At 43.4% G+C, this 20613-nt stretch overlaps 1 protein-coding gene across 2 annotated transcripts; it reads right to left on the minus strand.

The window, feature by feature from the left end:
* Window positions 1–4990: 4990 nt before the first annotated feature.
* Window positions 4991–20407, minus strand: LOC104054434 (ABO, alpha 1-3-N-acetylgalactosaminyltransferase and alpha 1-3-galactosyltransferase). 2 transcript variants are annotated; one of them, XM_054088760.1, is made up of 8 exons: window positions 20273–20407; window positions 19528–19623; window positions 17925–17993; window positions 16999–17037; window positions 13961–13999; window positions 10926–10961; window positions 8886–9020; window positions 4991–7990 (listed from the first exon to the last, which is right to left on the minus strand). In XM_054088760.1, exons 2-8 carry the CDS (start codon window positions 19590–19592, stop codon window positions 7315–7317), a joined length of 1059 nt encoding a protein of 352 aa, XP_053944735.1. In that variant the 5' UTR covers window positions 19593–19623; window positions 20273–20407; the 3' UTR covers window positions 4991–7314. The 2 variants fall into 2 exon arrangements, with proteins under 2 accessions (XP_053944735.1, XP_053944736.1); XM_054088761.1 differs by lacking the exon at window positions 10926–10961.
* Window positions 20408–20613: the final 206 nt, after the last annotated feature.

Genomic DNA, 20613 nt, shown 5'->3' on the forward strand with positions numbered 1-20613 from the left:
ATTGTACCAACATGGCTCCAAAAATCACTGAACTGAAAAAAGGCAAAGGAGAGAAAAGACATTACTGTTATAGCATTGTCCACTCCTAATGATGTAGTACTTTGGCCTGATACATACAACTTATTGTTACGATCTGAGTCAGCCCACCCAGGGTACACCAGTCTCTAGCCTGTCTATCTGGTCAACACTCATCTCTAGGGAAGTTGATTAGGTGAAGATAGAAGATTAATTGATTAGTCGGTTAATTAAAAGGGTATAAAGCAGGTCTCTGATGTCCGTTACTATAATTTGGGACTTCTTTTCCCCTCACCTTTCCAAAATTCAGGACAGCTTGTTATCCCTAAGACTTAAAATCATTAAGGTTGGAAAAGATCTCTAAGATCATCAAGTCCAGCCATCAGCCCGGCACCATCATGCCTACTAAAGCATGAGAGACTGTTTCAAAGGCCCCACGGAAGTCAATGCACACAATATTGTGATCTTTCCTTATACCCAGAGCCAATTGGCTCATTACAGAAAGCAATCAGGTTAGTCAGGCATGATTTGCCTTTGCGGAATCCATATTAGCTCCTCCCAGTCATCTTCTTCTTCCTCATATGGCTTGAAAGGCTTTCAAGAATTTACTCTATAACCTTCATGACTGTGATCAGAGTCTTTTAGGCCCCTGGATACTTCTTGATCTTCTTTCAGATAGGAGTCACATTTGCCTTTTCCAGGCATAAGGAAACTCTTCCAACTGCCATTACTTTTTCAGGATGAGAGTAGCCCCACAACACTGGCTTGATCCCAAGATGAGACCCATGTGGTGCTCTGGAAGTTCTTCCTGCCTCTATTCACAACCCTTGCTGGTTTCAGCTGGGTAATTTTATTTTGGTTTCCAGCTGTCCTGGGTCCCTTTGGTGGATTACCTACGGCTGCCTCTTTTGAGATCCTGCCAGCAACACCCTGAATAAACAGACGACTGCTCTGCTGAAGTGCAGGACCGTGATTCTATTATTTCTTAGCTCATTTGCTCTCAAGACTTTAAAATCCATAAACTCATGATTATGTAGCAAAAGTTGCTCTCAGCCTCCAAATCCTTGACCAGTTCTTCTTTCTTTATGAGCAGTGAGTATAGCAGAGCACCTCCCCATGGCAGTTTTTCATCACCTGCAATGAGAAACTGCTTTAAACAGAATAGTTAGTAATACAGTTATAAGATAATAATCTAATATAATTCTAGTTGTAAATTCTATAGTTAGTTTAAGTCTCTGTGGACACCGAATCATGGAATCAGTGAATCATTTAGGTTTGGAAAGGAAGTTTTAAGACCTTTTAGACCAATCCCCCTGCTCAAGCAGAGTCAGTTAAATCAAGTTGCCCAGGATGATGTTCAGTCAAGTTTTTTGTATCTCCAGGGTCAGACATCCCACAACCTCTCTATGCCACCTGGTCCAGGCTTTGACCACTGTCGCAGTGGTGAGGTTGTGGAGTCTTCTTCTCTGGAGATATTCAGAAACTGCCTGGATAAGTTCCCGTGCAATCTGCTCTAGGCAACTCTGTTTTAGCAGGGAGATTGGACTGGATGATCTCTAGAGGGCCCTTCCGATTCCAACCATTCTGTGATTTTGTGATTCTGTAGTCTCTAGTCACTTCAGAACAGTACTATTGATTTATTTCAGTTGAAAGTCTGTCCCTGTATACTTTGAAGGTGTTCTTGGCACTACGTCCTAAGCATTGTGCACTCTCTCTCACACACTTTGGGTCACCACTTGCAGCTGAAATCCATGTAGGAAGCCTGACATAGTGGAGGGCTGATGTTCACCAAAGTATCTAGGAAGTAAACAAATCAAAATCAATATCTTGCATTCCAGTAACATCATAGGAATTTGTCTATGCTGGGGATCATCTTGATTGGACTCAGATAAGCTGGTGACCTTATGCCAGCTGAAATTTTTATCTTCTTTGTGTCAGAGAAGTGATAGCAATGTATCCTTGGCATAGACACAACTAGTTCTCTCCAAAGGAGCAGCACTCGCTTATGTTACATGGTGATCTGCCCTCCGTTCTAAAGGGATATTATCAACTTGCCTAAGTTAAAACCATGGTCCATTCTATTCCTATTCCCCCTGCATGAGGGCAGGAAGGATCTACTGAGGGATCTAGACAGGGTGGATCAATGATATGAGGCAAGCAAGGAAGCATCCTTGTATTCATGGAAGGCTCCTTCTAACTTCCAGAGTTAAGTAAGCTGCAAAGTGCAGTCTTCTGAGGTATCGCCAGAAATTTAGTTCACAGAATCACAGAATTTTAAAGTTTGGAAATGACCTTTAAAATTGTAGGGTCCTACCGTCAACCTAACACAGCCAAATCCACCAGTAAACCGTGTCCCTAGGCATCACGTCTACACATAACATGTTCAGTGAAGTAATATTTCCTAATTTCTAGTTTAACCCTCCCCTGGCACGATTCGAGGTCATTTCCTCTTGTCCTATCCCTTGTTACTTGGGAAAAGAGACCTGCACCCACCTCGCTATCAACTCCTTTCCAGGAGCTGTAGAGAGCAATGAGGCCTCCTCTCAGCCTCCTCTTTTCTAGACTAAACAGCCCCAGGTCCCTCAGCTGCTGCCAGAACCCCTGGGCTCCAGACGCTTCCCAGCTCCGTTCCCTTCTCTGGATGAGCTCCAGCAGCTCAATGCCTTACTTGCACTGAGGGGATCAAAACTGAACCCAGGGTTCAAGGTGAAGGTGCAGCCTCACCAGTGCCAAGTACAGGTCCCCTTCTTCGCCTGCTAGCCATAGAAGTCATCCTTTACCACCGCTGTATTCTGGCACAGACATGTTTGCCCACTGTGTATTGCCAGTTCACCAGTACTCACTCATGAACATCCTCTGTTCAACATCTGGTAACCCATGCAATTTTGCTGCAGTATTACCATTACTTTTCATCTCTGTGTATTATCATAGAATAGTTTGGGTTGGAACGGACCTTAAAGATCATCTAGTATTAACCCCTAGTACTAACCAACCTGAAGGTTAGTTCTGCTACATTGCTTTGACAATCTCTTCCAGCCTTCTGAAAGAACAAACAAGACATGAACACTTTTTTCCACACAGGCAGAGTATTTCAGGAAAGTATGTTAGTCTGAGTGGTTCACCAGCTACCTCGAGAGTCTGGTTCTAAAGGTCTCTTCCAGCTGAGTCGGTGCTGGAGAGCTCTTTAATGTTGGCACCTCCCGTATCATTAAATGCAGGCCATGAAACTTCTTCCTTCTGTTAAACACCAGAGCAGAATGACTGGCAACAATGATCCTCCTATAATTATAGATATTAAAAGCCACTAGATTTGAAAGTTGTGCAGTGTATGTCCAGGGGTCATATGTGTCAAGGAGTAAAGAAGTCCTGCCGGTAGCAGAAGCTGTAAGATGAACCTGATCTCATTATCCTTATTTAGTCCATGCCCATTCAGCTCAGTCTTGCGTTTCCTAGAATTATAGAATCATTAGGTTGGAAAAGAACTTTGAGATCATCCACTCCAACCATCTTGAGTTTCAGAGCCCTAGAAGTGCTACAGGCTGTTACTGGAAACAAGCAGACCTCTTGCTGCAGGAGAGACAATTTACACAAATATACATGGCCCATAAAGGGCTCTTCCTAAGTTCTAGAAAGGATTCAAAGGCAACTCCGAGCTTTCTTTTGATCTGGATGTTATGAGCTAAGCACGTCTGAGGATGAGCCAGAATCTTGAAGCCAGTTTGCAGTGAGTAATGATAAACATTAAGGTCATCTTATTCCACTGGCCTGGTGTGGCCCACCCTTATTAAATCCCTTCTTGTGTTACCTGATTAAGTCTAATCTAATATTCATCATGCTGACCAGCCCATGTGGCATCTGCCCTGGCTCAGTGCCCAACCTATCCCATCATGCTTTCTCTAATCTGGTCTATTCCATTCAAGCTATGCTGCTATGCCAACCTGTTCAATCCACCCTAATTTACTAATCCTGCCTGCTCTGAGTTTGCACTCTATCTCAACATTCTCTGTTCATGCTGATCTGATGCCTAAGGCTGATTCAGTCACGCTGCAATAATGATGAAGTCTATTCTGTTCATACAGACACAGTCCATTTTGCCATGACCAACCCCAATTAACCCCCGGTCCTGGAGCTCTGATTTTTAAACATCAGTCAAATTTTCTTACCTTAATATGATGTGGACTGTTAAGGCAGCACATTAGGCAGTCCTTATTCATAGCGACCAACTCAATTCTTCTCTATACATTGTGTGTTCAATCCTGCCCCTGAGAGTGGTGGAAAACCTATCTCCAGTCTCCAGAGGCATTGGGTAGGGAAGATAACATGGAGTGAGTAGGCATGGATAAGAGAGGTCTTCCAGCCCTTAGACAGGATGTTGAAGAGACAGGGATTGAGGAACCTGTGGTGGTCTTTGTTCTTCACTGAGAAGTGGGAGTGAAGCATTGATGTGTCCTGCCTCCCAGGGTGTCGAGTTTCACAAGTAAAACCGGTTAGGCAGTGGCGCAGAGTGTGGCTGAGAAATCAGACAGCATCAGAGGATTAAGTTTTGATGACGGGAAATGCTGCAAAAGGAATTTTACATCACTGCCCTCCCCTTGTTCAACACTAGTATTCCGTTGCCCCAACCCAGTCTGTGCTTTCTGAAGAGATCCAAATGGGTCAGTGTGTATTGAGACAGACTGTTGAACTCTTACAACTCAGTCTGTGGTCTGGTCACCTTAAATGATTTGATTACTTTGGCCCAACTGCAGCACCCCAACTCACCAGAATGATTCAGCCTCCCTTCTCCACTAATCTTTATCGGGAAGCTGTCAGTATCACACACATTCCTCTTGTCTGGCCTGTGTTCAGCAAGACTCTACTGCCCACCTCTTGGACAAACCAGGCTTGAGTATTGATGCTGTGAAAAACACCAAACTCAATAATCAATGCCAATTTGATTATTAAGCAGGTATTGCTTTAATAGATAATGAGAGGCTGGATTGTCATTCAGCAAGAAGCCTGGGGCAGGGCTATGGGACTTCTTTCCACAGGTCCCTTTCTCCTCTTCTACACCTCACAGTGTGTTGTACGAGTGGCATCCTGGAACAAGAAAGTGAGACACTGGTGGGAGAGTTGAGGGACTAACCTCAAGACCTACAGCCTTGGGAGAAAGATCAGGGAGTGTTTTCTTTGTCTGCAGCAAATTTTCCCATAAATCTTAGAATGACCTAAGGATTGTGACCTCTCTGTTTTAAGACCACCCCCTTGATAGGTTTGAAAATGATCATGAAAATGACTGAGCTTTATAGTGACCCAATAACCAAAGCAAGACTGAATGTTTTGTAGACAAGGACAATGGAATTCTCCCTAATTCCATTCACCCTTCATCCACCCTTGTTAAATTACTTCCCTTGAAAGGTCTATTTTTTGACATGTGCTGTTCTACTTTCATGTATAGAACCATAGAATCATAGACCGGGTTGGGTTAGGTTGGAAGTGACCTCAAAGCCCATCCAGTTCCAGGGAGACCTCCCACTGCATCCAGTTACTCCAAGCCCCATCCAGCCTGGCCTTGAACACCTTCAGGGATGGGGCAGTCACAATTTCTCTGGCCAACCCGGGGCCAGGGCCTCCCCACCCTCATGGGAAAAAAAGTCTTCCTAAGATCTCATCTCAATTCCCCTCTTTCAGCTTCCAGCCTTTCCCTCTCACCCTTTCTCTTCACTCTCTGATAAAGAGCCCCTCCCCAGCTTTCCTGTAGGCCCCAGTGTTAACCCTCAATTTCACACTGATCCTTCAAGTCTAACCTGCCAAGAATACATTAAGATGCTATATTAAAAACCTAATCTTCAGGCTTCACCCTGATCTATGTCAGTCACGATGTCCTCTCATCTCAATTTAGATGCACATCAGGCTTCAGGTACACTCGTGAGATTTTGACTACTTGTGTTTTTACAAAATGGAAGTTTTAGCATTAAATGGAGGGTCTTGCTGAATTGAACTTAGAATCATAGAGTCATAGAATCACCAGGTTGGAAAAGACCTCTTGGATCACTGAGTCCAACCATTTCTGTCTGCCACTAAACCATATCCCTGAGCACCTCATCTATCCATCTTTTAAACCCCTCCAGGGATGGTGACTCCACCCTCTCCTTGGGCAGCCTCTGCCAGGGCCCCATCACCCTTGCTGTGAGAAATCTTTTCCTGATATCCAGTCTGAGCCTCCCCTGGCGCAGCTTGAGGCCATTCCCTCTTGTCCTGTCCTCTGTCACTTGGGAGAAGAGCCCAGCTCCCTCCTCTCCACAACCTCCTTTCAGAGAACTTATACCACTTGCAAAATATGATTGCTCTTTTTCACTAAGAAATGGCCGAACAAGTAGTTTGTAGAAAAAAAATAGATAAATACTATCTGGTACAGTGGAGGATATACTTAAGAATGTAAGGATTTATAAACAACAGACCGGGTAAGAAATGTAGTATGTAAAAATTAGCCCAATAACAGCCTTGTAATAGCATTGGAATAGGTTGTAAGCTTTTGGAGAGGGTGGTCTTGCTTTGAGACGAACGGTATAAACAGGATTCTTCTTAGAAATTGTAGCATTGTTTACTCTGGGACTTTGTGTTTATATTATCACCGGTCATACTAACCTGTAAGAACTCTTATGCCATAGGACCGTACAGAACGAAAGATCATGAGCGGTACGCGTCTCTAAGGTCCATAACAGACCTGGTACTTTTACATTAGGGTTTTTTTTTCCTGGCACCTCAATACATCCAGACTTCTTAAAATAAACTGATTAAGACAGCATTGAAACATCTTTTGTTGGGATTATTAACTTTGCTGGTGAGTGGGTACAGTGAATGATGTTGTGGCAAAGAGGCTGAAAAGAAGCATAACTCAAGGAAAGGTTAAAACGATGCTGAATATGTTGTAGGGTAAGGAAGAAGAAAAGGAAGAAATGCTTGGACTAATTACTCTGAATGATTACAAAATTAGAGGCAAGAACACATGATGGGACAGCATGGTCCACATGGATATTGATGCTGGCCTCCCAGGAGTGGCGAGTACTGAAGACAATGGAATCATGACTACAAAGCAACAATGACTGAAAAGAGAAATAAACCATTGCTTTGTTACCACCAGAACTCTGGAATAAAATCAGGTTAATAGAGAAAAATGTCAATAAACAACATAATTTGGCCTTTCCTATTGGCATCAGAAGTGCAGAAAGGTAAATTAATGACTTTATAAACTCCACATCAGTTTTGGTGTCTAGATGTTGATGATCTGTCTTTTCTTACTTTCTTTGTTTCAGAAGTTTAGTTCTTGCTGTCCTTGCGCACAGGGCACATCCTCTTCACCCGGATGATGGGGGGCTGACTTAGCTCTTCATCCCAGTAGTACTCTGGGGACAGCAGGCGCGTGGGCTTGTGATACAGGAGGTACTTGTTGAGGTGGCTCTCATCATGCTGCCTAGCTTCAATGCCATTTTCTCTGTCCTTCATGACCCCTTTAAAACAGTCTCTGGTCAGTTTGTAGACCTCACACACACTTCCCCCATAGAAGCTTGCTGTATAATAGAAGTCCCCTTCTCCTCTGGGGATAGCAGCTTGTGACTCAGTGCGTGTCTCATATGATTTTCTCTCACGACGTGCTGTGTACTGCCTGGAGCTGATGGTCCCCACCAGGGTATCAATGATCTCCACACCAATGTGTTCAAATAACTGGACATCAATGTCTATGGAGTAGAGATAGTCGACCTCATACTGGAATTGGTTGTGGATGTATCTGTTGATGATATCCATACGGCTCATGGAGATGTCCTGCCACCCTGAGTGATTCTGGACAGGGATGACAAAGAGGTGATTCTCAGGGGCCATCTGAAGGTGAGGGATCTGCTCAGGATTGTCTGTGAACAAGTAGAAGTTCACCTGGTGCCCAGCAAGGAAGTACTTGTTGGCAGAGCTCATGAACCCTTCTATGAACTGGATATATCTGAGAGACAAGGAAGGGAAGAGAGTTGAGAGGGGTTCCTCCTGCTGAAGAATGAGGGTTTTTCAAGTTCAGTTTGTTTCTCCTTTTCTATCCATTGCTCCCTTCTTATTTTTATTTAACGTACCTGCTCCCCCTTCACCCTCTTCCCCTGTTTCTGCACGTTATACCATTTTTCAGTTTTCACCAGTCTCTACTCTTGGCCTTTCATGCTCCGTGTTTCTCTCTTGTATCACTGCCGAGTATAAATACTTCTTGTTACCCTTCACTCCCTCATCCTCCCTGGCTCCCTTGCACTCTTTCTGCAGTTTAACTTCTTGACTTACTGTTATAGAGAGGATCAAAATTATCAGTTAAATAATTTTGATTGACTTGAGATACCTGGAGTCTCTACTTAAAACTGGGGTGCTTAGTGGAGACAGAGGGAATATAGTTCTTTATTCACTCAGAAACTCAAAGAGCAACCTCTCCCAGAACTGACAAGCTATAATGGCAGGATTAATAATTTTAGTAGAGCTAATATTTTAACTCTGAACTCTAAGAGGAACTCATGAACAATCTCAACTTTGCAGGATATTTATATTTTTTCTCCCAAGTCAGAGGCAAAGCTTGAGGTTAGAAACAGAGCAGGAGCTGGAATTTTCTTGTCAAGGGACCAGAATGTTAATTATACTTCCATGGACAATTTTTGTCCTTTGCAAGACAATGTCTTTTGCTTTTTTTAAAAGCCAGTTGCCTTACTTGGGAAGTTGAAACTCATGTTTTTTTCTCCCAATTTAAAGCAGCTCATGTTCTGTCTTCGGAACTTTTCTCACTCCTGCTCCAGAGGGAGTATTGCAGCATAGCTGGCAGATAAGACATTGAAGAATTTGACAAGAAATACATGACAAACCAATACCTTTTAACAGCAAAAGTGACCACTCCAGTGACCAGGTTCTTCTGCATATACTGGGCATTCAGGATGTCTCTATTGAATGTGCCTTCCCAGACAATCGGAGCCAGCCAAGGTGTCAACACCAGAACATCTCGCCTCCTGCAATGAGTTTGAGAATGAAGGCAGTCTTTAGATGCCCTATAGAATTCATGAGGCCAAATTTGTCGAGCACACATCTCTGCCTTTGGCTTAATCTCCTCCCTTTGAAATCACTAGGGGTCAAGAAAGTACCATCAGTGAATTATGAAATAGGAGTCATCATATCCTGCAGTACATGCCTAAAATAAGTCAGATGCCTCTAAAATATTTGCTTGTCCAGGAAGTTTCTGACTACGAGAGACCTAGAAGAAATTTAGAGCCTATGAACCTAGTTCAGCCTTTGGTGACAGGAAAGTTATAGATACATTTGACTAGGTACAGCCACACTTGACACTAGCTCAGCCTCACAGAGCCATGAGAACTGAAGCATTCATGTCCACACAGCACCTCATTCTTTCCTTTTTAACATCCACAACGTGTAGTGGCTCAGCCCAGCACCAGAGTGCAACTGTGTAAACAACACACCATCAGCAGGTTTAGACAAGTATAGAATCATAGAATCATAGAATCATAAAATCATAGAATCATAGAATAGTTTGGGTTTGAAGGAACCTTAAAGAACATCTGGTTCCAACCCTCTACCATGGTCAGGGACACCTCCCACTAGATCAGGCTGCCTAAGCTCCATCCAACCTGGCCTTGAACACCTCCCTGGGCAACCTGGGCCAAGGCCTCACCACTCTCATGGGGAAGAAATTCTTCCTTATGTCAAGCCTAAATCTGCCCCTCTCCATTTTAGAGTCATTCCCCCTCATCCTATCACTACAAGCCTTTGTGAACGGTCCCTCTCCAGCTTTCCTGTAGGCCCTTTCAGGTACTGGATCTCCTTGGAGCCTTCTCTTCTCCAGGCTGAACAACCCCAACTCTCTCAGCCTGTCCTTATATGGTCATATGGAAGGTGCTCCAGCCCTTGGATCATCTTTGTAGGCTTCAATCTCCTTCTTATCTTGAGGATTTCAGAACTGGACACAATCCTCCAGATGAGGTCTCCCAAGAGAGGAACAGAGGGCAGAACCCCCTCCGTCCCTGCTGGCCACGCTGCTTTGGATGCAGCCCAGGACACAATCAGTTTCTGGGCACACCTTGCCGGCTCATGTTGAGCGTCTCATTGACCAGCACCCCAACTTCTTCTCTGCAGGGCTGCTCTCAATCATATCATCCCCCATCGTGTACTGGAATTGGGAATTGCCCTGACTCAGGTGTAGGACTTTGCACTTGCACTTGTTGAACCTCATGAGGTTCTCACATGTTCTCTTCTCCAGCCTGTCCAAGTCCTTCTGGATGACATCCCATCCTTCCGGTGTGAAGTATGGGGTTGAGTCCTGAGTTAATTTGGAAGTACAGAGAAAATAGAAATCAACAGAATGGAATTTACTGCTGAGATGATTTGGGTCACCTTTTGGAGGTGTCATTAAACCCCTCAGCCCATACAAGGATTAACTTTATCAGTGCGGTTTTTCAGATTTTATAAAATTCAAGCAATATATTTCTCAACAAATTTTTCTACCCAAATATATGTTTCTATATTGTAGATAAGCACATCTGAACAAGCTTTCAGCAAACCGTTATTTTAGATTAAGAGAAACAAGCTCATCCAAGGACAATGGAGCACCTCCCAAACAGGCTGAGAGAGCTGGAGTTCAGCCTGGAGAAAAGAAGGCTCCAAGGAGGTCTTAGAGCAGCTTCCAGTACTGAAAGGGGCTCTGGAAAAGCTGGAGAGGGGCTCTTTGTCAGGCAGTGCAAGGATAGGATGAGGGGGAATGGTTTTAAGCGGAAAGAAGGAAGATTGAGAAAAGATTTTAGGAAGAAATATGAGGGCGGGGAGGAGCAGGCACCATTTGCCCAAAGAATCTTTGATTCATCTTTTTCTCTTCAACAGTTACAGATTTAAAACATCAATCTTACCGTGGTTTTGTCAGAATTGGTTGAGGATATAATATGCTGTAGAAAAGAAAAAATATATATGACCTTGGAATAATGTACGTGGTCATTCATTATCATTATAATCCAATCATGCTAATAACAAGAATAGCAGGAGTGCAAGGATATATGGAGCCTAAAGATTTCTGATTTGAGAGAATATCATTTCAGTGGCTATTCAGCATCAAAGGGAAAGACAAGAAAAAAGTACTTAATCAATTAAAACTCAGACATACAAACCTTAATGAGGAGAAGATTATTAAACAATAACAAAGAAAGGAAAAAGAAAGTAAGTCAACAACCAGAGGGCTGAGGTGATTTGAGGGAATGTGCAATATTTATGTTTAGTGGGAGAGTCAAAGCAAAGTAAGGGAGGAACAGAGAACAAGTGGCTGAAAATGGAAAAGAAGGTGGTGTGTAAAGGGGTTCAGTCCTGTATAAACTGGCTGTTGGTCACTTGGATAAGTCTTGAGCCTGTGGTCTGTCCTGTCTTCTTTTAGGATGCTACACATTTAATTTTCCATGTAACTTTGCTCTGTAGTCTGCATGCAGATGAATACATCAGCAAACGTCAAACTGATCAAGGCTCTGAGCAGGAGGAGACCAGAATATGGAAAGGTCTGAGGTCAGAGCTGGAGACTGGAGAAGTGATAGTCAAGGTCTGAGCATTGGTGTAGGCTTGGAGGAGTTTCCAGGCACACGTATCCATCCCTGTGGAACAACACAATGAGGGGGTTGTTTGTCCATTTGTGAACTCCAGCTCTGATGAGCAGGCAAGAGGAATACAATCAGGCAGTCCGAATTGTTTACATGAGTCCTACCCGTGTAAAAACACTGATCACTACTCCGTGTGGGTCAGCCTTGGTGGCCACTGTACCTTTATCCTATCCTATTAGTTGTTGTTGTTGTTATTATTATTATTATTTTATTACGGTATTATTATATGATAATATATATTAGGTATAGAGAGGAGGGAGCTGGGCTCTTCTCCCACGTGACAGAGGACAGGACAAGGGGGAATGGCCTCAAGCTGTGCCGGGGGGGGGATATCAGGAAAAGATTTTCACAGGAAGGTTCATGGGGCCCTGGCAGAGGCTGCCCAGGGAGGGGGGGGGAGTCATCATCCCTGGAGATATTTAAAAGACGGGGAGATGAGGTGCTCAGGGACGTGGTTTAATGGCAGATAGGAATGGTGAGACTCAATGATCCAAGAGTTCTTTTCCAACCTGGTGATTCTATGATTCTATGATTGCATCTTTCCTGTTTGTGTTTAGCTTCACCATAGGCGAGAGATACAGACTCGGCAGGAGAAATCCTTGCGTCTTCAAGATGACAAGATTCAGCTTGCTTTAACAAGAATAAACACACAGACCTATGCTTTACACTAAAGAGACCATGGCAGCTCTCTCTGAACTTTGGAAGAGGGCAGCAGTGTCATGGAGTAATGGAGGTGAAGAAGCTGTTCTTCACACACACCGTGAGATGGCACAAGAGGTCAAGGGAGAAATCCTTCAGAGCCATCCACTGAAGGGTATTCTTGGGCTTTTGTTTCAATACTCTGACTCAGAGTCCTCCCAGTAACAGCAATGTGTTTCTGAATTCCTTTACACAGACACTATTTCAAAGCAATCCCTACACTCCAGAGGGTCTGTGGAGCACTATGTGCAAGAGGAAAATATGAGACCATGATAAAGGGTATTTTGAGATCATTCTGCATCTGAATTGCGCTGAAACAGTCCCCATGATAACAGTGGGAAAGTGTGTGTTTAGGTATGTATGAGTTTGAGCATAATGTGGATTGCCAAAAACACTATCAGTAGTTAAGAGAGTCAGGTGAAGGTTTCATTTCAGAAATTTCCTCCGAAAGAAGGGAAGGCCAAGAGCAGAAAAAATAACAAAATAAAGAACAAAATTCCTTGGAAACTCCCAGAGGAAAAAATTAACTCCCTCTTTTTAGGTTTGTAGTGGGGAAACTTAAAATATAGAAGGAAAAAAATAATTAAAGAAACATCAATGTGGAACATATATATTGAACTATTCATATTAAACACAAAATTAAGGTAAACACATACCAGAGTTCAGTCATCCAAATATTAATTTGTCATCTATGGTTTTTCACAGGATCACAGAATGGTTGAGGTTGGAAGGGACCTCTGAAGGTCCTCATGCTCAAGCAGGGCCGCTTAGAGCTGGTTGTTCATGACAGTGTCTAGCTGGCTTTGGAATATCTTCAAGGAGGGAGACTCTGCAACTTCCCTGGCTAACTTCTTCCAGTGCTCAGTCACCATTACATTAAAAAAGGGTTTCTTGTTGTTCAAAGGGAACCTCCTGTGTTTCACTCTGTGCCCTATACCTCTTGCTCTGCCATGGAGCACCACTGAAACGAGCTTGGTCCTGTCTTCTTTGCACCCTCCCTTCAGATTTTTCTGTACATTGATAAGTTAAACCCCAAACTTTCTCTTTCCTAGGCTGAACGAGTCCCAGCTCTTTCAGTCTCACTTCATATGAGCGATATTCCAGTCCCTTCATCATCCTTGTGTCTCCTTGTTGGACTCTCTCCAGTATGCCCATGTCTCTTCTACTGTTATCCTAGAGCCGCTCGCTCCAGCAGACACGATTCCAGAAAACAATTCATTGCACTGACCTAAAATGTCCCTTTCAAAGACACTCCAAATCATCGGGAATGCTGTTAATAGTAGAAATAATATCAGTCAAAACCTCCTCTTTTTTTAGCTTGGGAGATGGATGGTGGTAGGGGAGGGGAAAACTGGATTAATCTTTAAGTAAACCGAAAACATTTCAGCATTCACCATGATTGCCTGTGCCCCTTTCTGAAAGCAAGCAAACAAAAGACATTGCATCTACGCATTAAGTGTTTCTGGAAGAGCACCTTCTCTAAATAAGCATTCCTTCCTATCCTTTCGGCCACCCTCTCAGCTGTCCTGACTTGTATGTGCCAGAAACACCGTCATGAGAGCAATGTACTATCATGCTAGTGAAGCCAGAGAAATTATCGTTACCTTGGAAGCATTGGAGATGGTTCATTTAAGTCTGTTTGTCTGCCAATGAGAGAGAAAAAGACACATAAATACCTCATGGCACAGCAGTTTCACATTCTCTTTTTCACGCAGGCAGGGATGAGCCTTGATCCAATTGGGTATCCAGGCAGGCAGCCTCCATCACAAATACTATGATATGGTTGATATTATTTCACCTCTCTCTATAATGTTAACTACATAATTATTACTATTATTATATTAATTATACTATTAATAAGTAGACATACTACTCACCTTGTCTAACTAATGTGGAATGCAATATAATATATATTAGGGTTATTTTCAGCAGGTCTGGTCCTGTAGTGCGTCTGAATAAAATTTGATTTTACTCCTACATGGTGAGTGTCTGATCTAAAAATGCAGAACTCCTTCATAGAATCATTTGGTTGGAAAAGACCTTGGAGATCATCAAGTCCAAGCATACCCGTCCATTACTAAATCATATCTCTAAACGCTTCATCTGCCCATCTTTTAAACACCTCCAGGGATGGGGACTCCACCACCTCCCTGGGCAGCCTCTGTCAGGGCCTGAGAACCCTTCCCGTGAAGAAGTTTTTCCTAATATCCAATCTGGACCTCCCCTGGTGCAGCTTAAGGCCATGAGAACTGTATCTTCAATACAGTTTGCTCATGGGTGTCTGTCTGCGCTCTTGAGTAGATATAGCACATCACAAAGTAGATAGTGCTGCTGTCCATTCCCACTGGTTATGCACGTTCCTATAGGAGGGTCACCAAATAGGAACCCACCAGTCGTGATTCCTAGAGTTTCCAGTAGGGAAATGAGGTTCCTACTGGAAATCATCAGGGATGATCTCAGTCCTGGAGGTATTCGAGGCCAGATTGGAAGGGGCCTTGGGCAGCCTGATCTAGTGGGATGTCCCTGCCCATGGCAGGGGGGTTGGATCTAGATGACCTTTAAGGTCCCTTCCAACCCAAACCATTCTATGATTCTATGATTCTTTGACAGTTGGGAGGTGTGTCTGCGGTACAATGTCTTGTCTGGAGCTCCCTGGGACAAGAAAGAGATTGATGTACAGATGGGAGTCCAGCAGCGGCCATCAAGGTGTCGGGAGCACATGGAAGAGGAAGGCAGGCTGACACAATGGGGCCTGTTCAGCTCCCAGCCCCACAGGAGACCTTGCTGGTATCTAGGACTACCTGATGGGAGAAGAATATAAAGATGGAGCAAGGCACTTCTCTGATGTGCACAGCAATAGGATGAAGGGAAATAGAGGTAAGTTGGAAGTTGGGAAATTTGAATGAAATATGACAAATTTTACATTTTTTTTAAAGTTCTGAAAGTAGTCAAATACTGGGATGTACTTCCCGGAGAGGCTGTGGAAGCTCCACCTTTGGAGGTTGTTAAGACTTGACTAATCAAGTCCTTGAGCAACCTGCTCTAGTTGCCCCTGCTTTGAGCAGGGAGTTGGACCAGATAAGCTCCGGAGGTCCCTTTTAAACTCAGTTGCTCTAGAATTGTGTGAAAGGGTTTTTCCTTCTGGCTTTGCATTTTGTCTAACAGAATATTCTGACCTTTCAGCTGTGCCTGTAATTTCAGGGTAGAATTAATATCAGTGGACACATCTTGTTTTTCTTAAAAAGAGAAAAAATAGGAAAAATTGTTCACATGGGTGGAATGCCAAGGCTCCGGGCAAATGACTGGGCTGCTGGCTGTGTCTTACCCTGAGGTTAAGGTAATGGAACCAGATGTGGAAATGTACTGTACAGGCATAAGAAATTTCTGGATGTTACAAATAAGAGAGTGGGAATCTGTCAGACACTACAGATGGTGCTGTGAAGCACGACTGGATTTCGTAGTTTGTTAAGGATGAGTTTTGTGAGAAAAGACCAGAATTCACAGGTAATGGAAAACGTTTTTGGGGACCTTTAGGGGACCAGATTCTTGCAAATCAAAGAGCTCCCAGGTAACCACACCAGCAAAGCTCTGTAAGTCCAAGGTCTGGTAACCATATCAGAAATACCAAATTTAGGTCTCAATGCAGCAGAACTGTGACCAGTGGATAAAGAATATCTAGAGGCGAATTGTTTTTTTGAGAGGCTACTGGGGTGCAGAAACGGAAGTGCGCTGTTGGCGAATAGGAAAGTCAAGAAATGCAAAAGTTGTAATAAGGCAAATCCTGTAATCAGGGCTGTCTAAGGGTACCTGTTGGGTAAGCCTAGGTTGCATCACCACAACACGTATCAGGACAATAAACCAAACCTGTTTTTCTGATGATACCACGGAAGCTGGATGTCTATGGTCAGCAGAACCACTGTGGGAGAGAGGTATCTCCAAGGCCTAAGACTGGATGCTCTTCTACTACCATGCCCACTCTCTTTTCAGGACTAACAGCACTAGCAGCTACCTCTCACTTCCTCATGTATAGCTGTAATGTTCCTGTCCTTTTTTGCTTAACTGAGTGTGTTTAGAGTGAATGGCACATAGCCCAGCTCTCCTCTTAGTCTGACATAGTTCCCTTGTTGCCGAAAGGGAATTTTGACTTTAGAGACTATTCACATTCAAACTTCATGCAAAGAAACAGGATCTGTGTCAGAGACCGGGAGAACGTAATCTTTATGGTTTCACACAAATCGTGTTGGTTGCACTCCCTCTTTGAATCTCACCCTCTTCTTCCACATGCAAGAACATGTGTAGATATTCTGAATATCTTTAGAGTAGCCCTGAAAAAGTGATGAGAGAAAGCCAGTGTGGTCTGCACTACAGTTTCCAGAGGAAGGAGTCAATGTAGTGAACTGTCTCCTCTTCTGAACCCATATTTTCACCTACCATTAGAGGACAGACTAGGATTCAACATGTTCTTATGGTGGACAATCAGAAACTGTCATTAAGAATAAACTCAGAAACTAAATTACTTGACAAGCCTGCTTTCTCAGGCACTGGGTGTTACTCAACATCGATAAAGGAAGAGAACTGATGTTTAGCAGGATACACATTCACGTGTCAAAGCTGTGAGAGAGAAAGGGTAAGATATCCTTACCGTGAAAGCTGACACGAGCTCTGATTCATGTTGCTCATACTAAAACCAAAACAAAACACAAAGAAGAACTTCAGGTTAATGGAAAGAATATTAGGGACATAAGGCAGGTCTTACTTTCTTATATAGGGGTGCACATCCCAGGTTTCGCTTCTCAAGGCAGTATTAAGGTCATTGAAGACACACAGCCGGCCAAATAAAATTAGGTTTTCCCCTACAATCAGCTGCAACTCTTATTAATTTTAATTGTATAATTCCTTTAATTTAAGTTACTCCTAAAACATGTGCAGGAGCACACACACACATACACTGTTCAAATAATTCAAAAAGCAATCATACTGATTGTCAAAGGATTTACTTCTAGCTTACAGGAAAATAAAAGATCCTAGTGGTTCTGTCTTTGTACTTACGTTATCTTATAACAGCAGACTGAGATCTAGAACTGTAATTAGTTGGTTAGAGCATTCTTTGGTGAGAACATGGCATAGACTGACTATTTCCTGATCTCTAAGTATAGGATTAATAAAATCTGTCAGGGCCCACCTCTTTCTAATGGTTACAGCGGTAACCTAGATGACTCACAACAAGAGAGTCAACTTGTAGATGTCTAAACCAGGTGGGATTAAGCTGTCGTTTCATTATATGATTTTGTGGAACTGGATCAATTTATTTGTGTTTTCCTCTTCAGAGTTCCCAAGTTAAATCTCTGGAATCAGAGTTTATTCACCCAGCTGAGGGCATTCACAGTAGAGATATCTGCATCTTAGCTGGTCAGTGCAGGATGACTTATCCCCAGAAGGAAATAAGCACTTCTAAGGCATGGCTCTTCTGCTTAAGAATGAGTCTTATCAGAGGAATCTTAGCCTAGCGCCCTAGGATGACACACATGCTGGATCTTGCAAGACTGGCAGAATGAAACAATCCCTTACAGCAATATTGCTTCTTCAGGGGAAGCTGTGGGTTCCTGGTCATGGGATGGGGATAAAGGGTGGTGGTACCTGGGACAGAACAAGAAAGCAATGTCAGTGATAATAAAAAATAAAACACCCTTTATATGACTGAAACTGTGAAACATAGATAATAGGATTCATATTTGTGAGGCCAAACTGGTGATGAGGATGTACCAAGAGAGCTGTCTAGCCTAGTGTAACCTGCAGATCTATTAACTCTGAAGATCTGTGAATCATTTAGTTTGCATTTCATGAGGCCTGAGACTGCTCATGCCAAAGGAAATGTGTGTTTTTCACAGCTGAGCTTGTAGTCAGCTGCTGCTAAAGACTGAATGCGTAGTCTCCTTTCGGAGTGAGGTGTCTACAGCATCGTGTTGGCTCTGCTCTGGTCAGTAAGTGAGATCGTCTTGCTATGAGACAAATCACATTGTCCACAAAAATGTGAGGACCTTTGGATGGAGGCTCAGCTTCATACAGAGTACTTGGATGAAAAGTTTTTCCTAGTTCCCTCATTTATACAGTCCTCCAATTTTATTCCAGCAAAATCTGTATTCCCCAAAATCACCATCTGTTCTCATCTTGGGCTCCAGGAACATACTAGGAAAGCATCACTGTAATAGGCTGCTCCAGGGATGCACAAACCAAGGCTAAACATCATAGAATCATAGAACAGTTTGTGTTGGAAGGGACATTAAAGATCATCTAATTCCATCCCTTGCTATGGGTAGAGACACCTCCCACAGGATCAGGCTACCCAACCTGGCCTTGAACACCTCCAGGGATGGGGCAGCCACAACTTCCCTGGGCAACCTGGGCCAGTGTCTCACCAGCCTCATGGTGAAGAAATTCCTCCTTATGTGTAGTCGAAATCTGCCCCTCTCCAGTTTACACCCATTGCCCCTCGTCCTATCCCCACAAGGCTTTATGAACAGCCCCTCCCCAGCTTTCCTGTAGCCCCTTCAGGTACTGGAAGGTTGCAATAAGATCTCCTCAGAGCCTTCTCTTCTCCAGGCTAAACAAGCCCAACTCTCTCAGCCTGTCCTTGTAGGGAGGTGCTCCAGCCCTTGGATCGTCTTTGTAGCCTCCTCCGGACCCATTCCAACAGCTCCATCTCCTTCTTATCTTGAGGATTCCAGAACTGGACACAGTGTTCCAGATGAGGTCTCACAAGAGAGGAATAGAGGAGCAGAATGAACTCCCTTGACCTGCTGGCCACGCTGCTTTTGATTCAGTCTTTATCATGCATTTGTCATACCGAATAAATACAGCGAAGTACACTCCATGGAGCACTGGCTCTGTGCCAGGATCCTTCTTGTGGTATGGAGTTCAGAGATCTCATCGTGGTATGTAAACGTGAAAATTCACACTTGGGCTCACAGGAATACACAGAGCTCAATTCATCAGATTTTTAGAATGTGTCCATACTTGCTTATTTTTATCTTTTGAATATAAAAGACGATTAGGAATTTAGCTCTGTGCAAATGCTTGCGTTGTACCTATGTACAGCTAGAAGAAACCTCACTCAGGTTGGGCAACAGACATATATCAAGTTGGGAATCATCATCAAAAGTTAAACACCCACCAGATCACTCCAGTGATTCCTGCTGTCACGAGAACAGCCAGTCCATGTAATTTTGTGATTCCCATGTTGTAGGTCTTGAAAAAAAGATTGTGAGCCCTGGATTGACAATAAAGTGAAAAAACACATAGAAACTACTGTAGTTATTGAATACTGAATAAGCCTCCTATTTTGGACATAACACGGAGAAAAAATATTCTTTAAGAGAAGTTTCACATTTAGGCATTTATAATAGATATAATTATTTACAACAGATATTCCATGGGCTGAGTTCTCATGGCACTACATTGCCCCATTTTAATAACCTGCAAGCAAATAATTTGCAGTTCAGATTTTCTCTGGATCAGATTTTCTTCGTTTCCTGGCCAATGCTTACTCTGTTCTTATTTCCTCTGTTCCAAACCCTCATTCATTCTTTCTTCCTGTGTAGATCTCCTTTTTGACCCGGATTCCTTGGGTTTTCTACTGTGTCTCTTACCTGTACAGTTCTCTGTCTTTCTAAGCTGAAGGTCACCATCCCTTTCTCGGGGTCACCTTCTCTCCCCCATCCATTCTTGGCTGTTCACAACTATAGTTCAGTGAAATCTTCCTTTTTGCTACCCTTCTGAAAAGACTCTTTCAGGTGTTCTTTGTCCACATTTCCTTCCCCTCCTCTCAGCAGCTCTTCAGCATCTCTTCTACCTGTAAGCACCTTTGTTCACCGTCATGCTCTAGTCCCAACAATTCCTCACCCGGCCACAGTACTCACCTATGGTACTATCAGTCCCTCCACTTCAGCAGCTCCTGTTCTCTTCCTCTTCTTCTTCATCTCTCCTCAAATACCTGACGAGCCAGTATCAATCAGCACAGCAACTCCTTTCTGTGCGTTGTCCCTGTGTCAGCAGCCAGGCTCAGGGCCAAACGATGGGTCTCCACCCAGTTCCCTTCCTCACGTGGGAATGCTGCCTCCTGACTAATTGGGAAACAACAAAAAACTTGCAAGAACCAGTTGCTCCCTGGCACTGCAACACCGAGATTCCTGATGAGCGAGAAGGTGATCACCTAGACTTCTGCTATGGAGATTTATTTTTTCTTTGAATGTGGGTTGAG

The sequence above is a fragment of the Cuculus canorus genome, chromosome 25, assembly GCF_017976375.1.
Source record: "Cuculus canorus isolate bCucCan1 chromosome 25, bCucCan1.pri, whole genome shotgun sequence".
Lineage (NCBI taxonomy): Eukaryota > Metazoa > Chordata > Aves > Cuculiformes > Cuculidae > Cuculus > Cuculus canorus.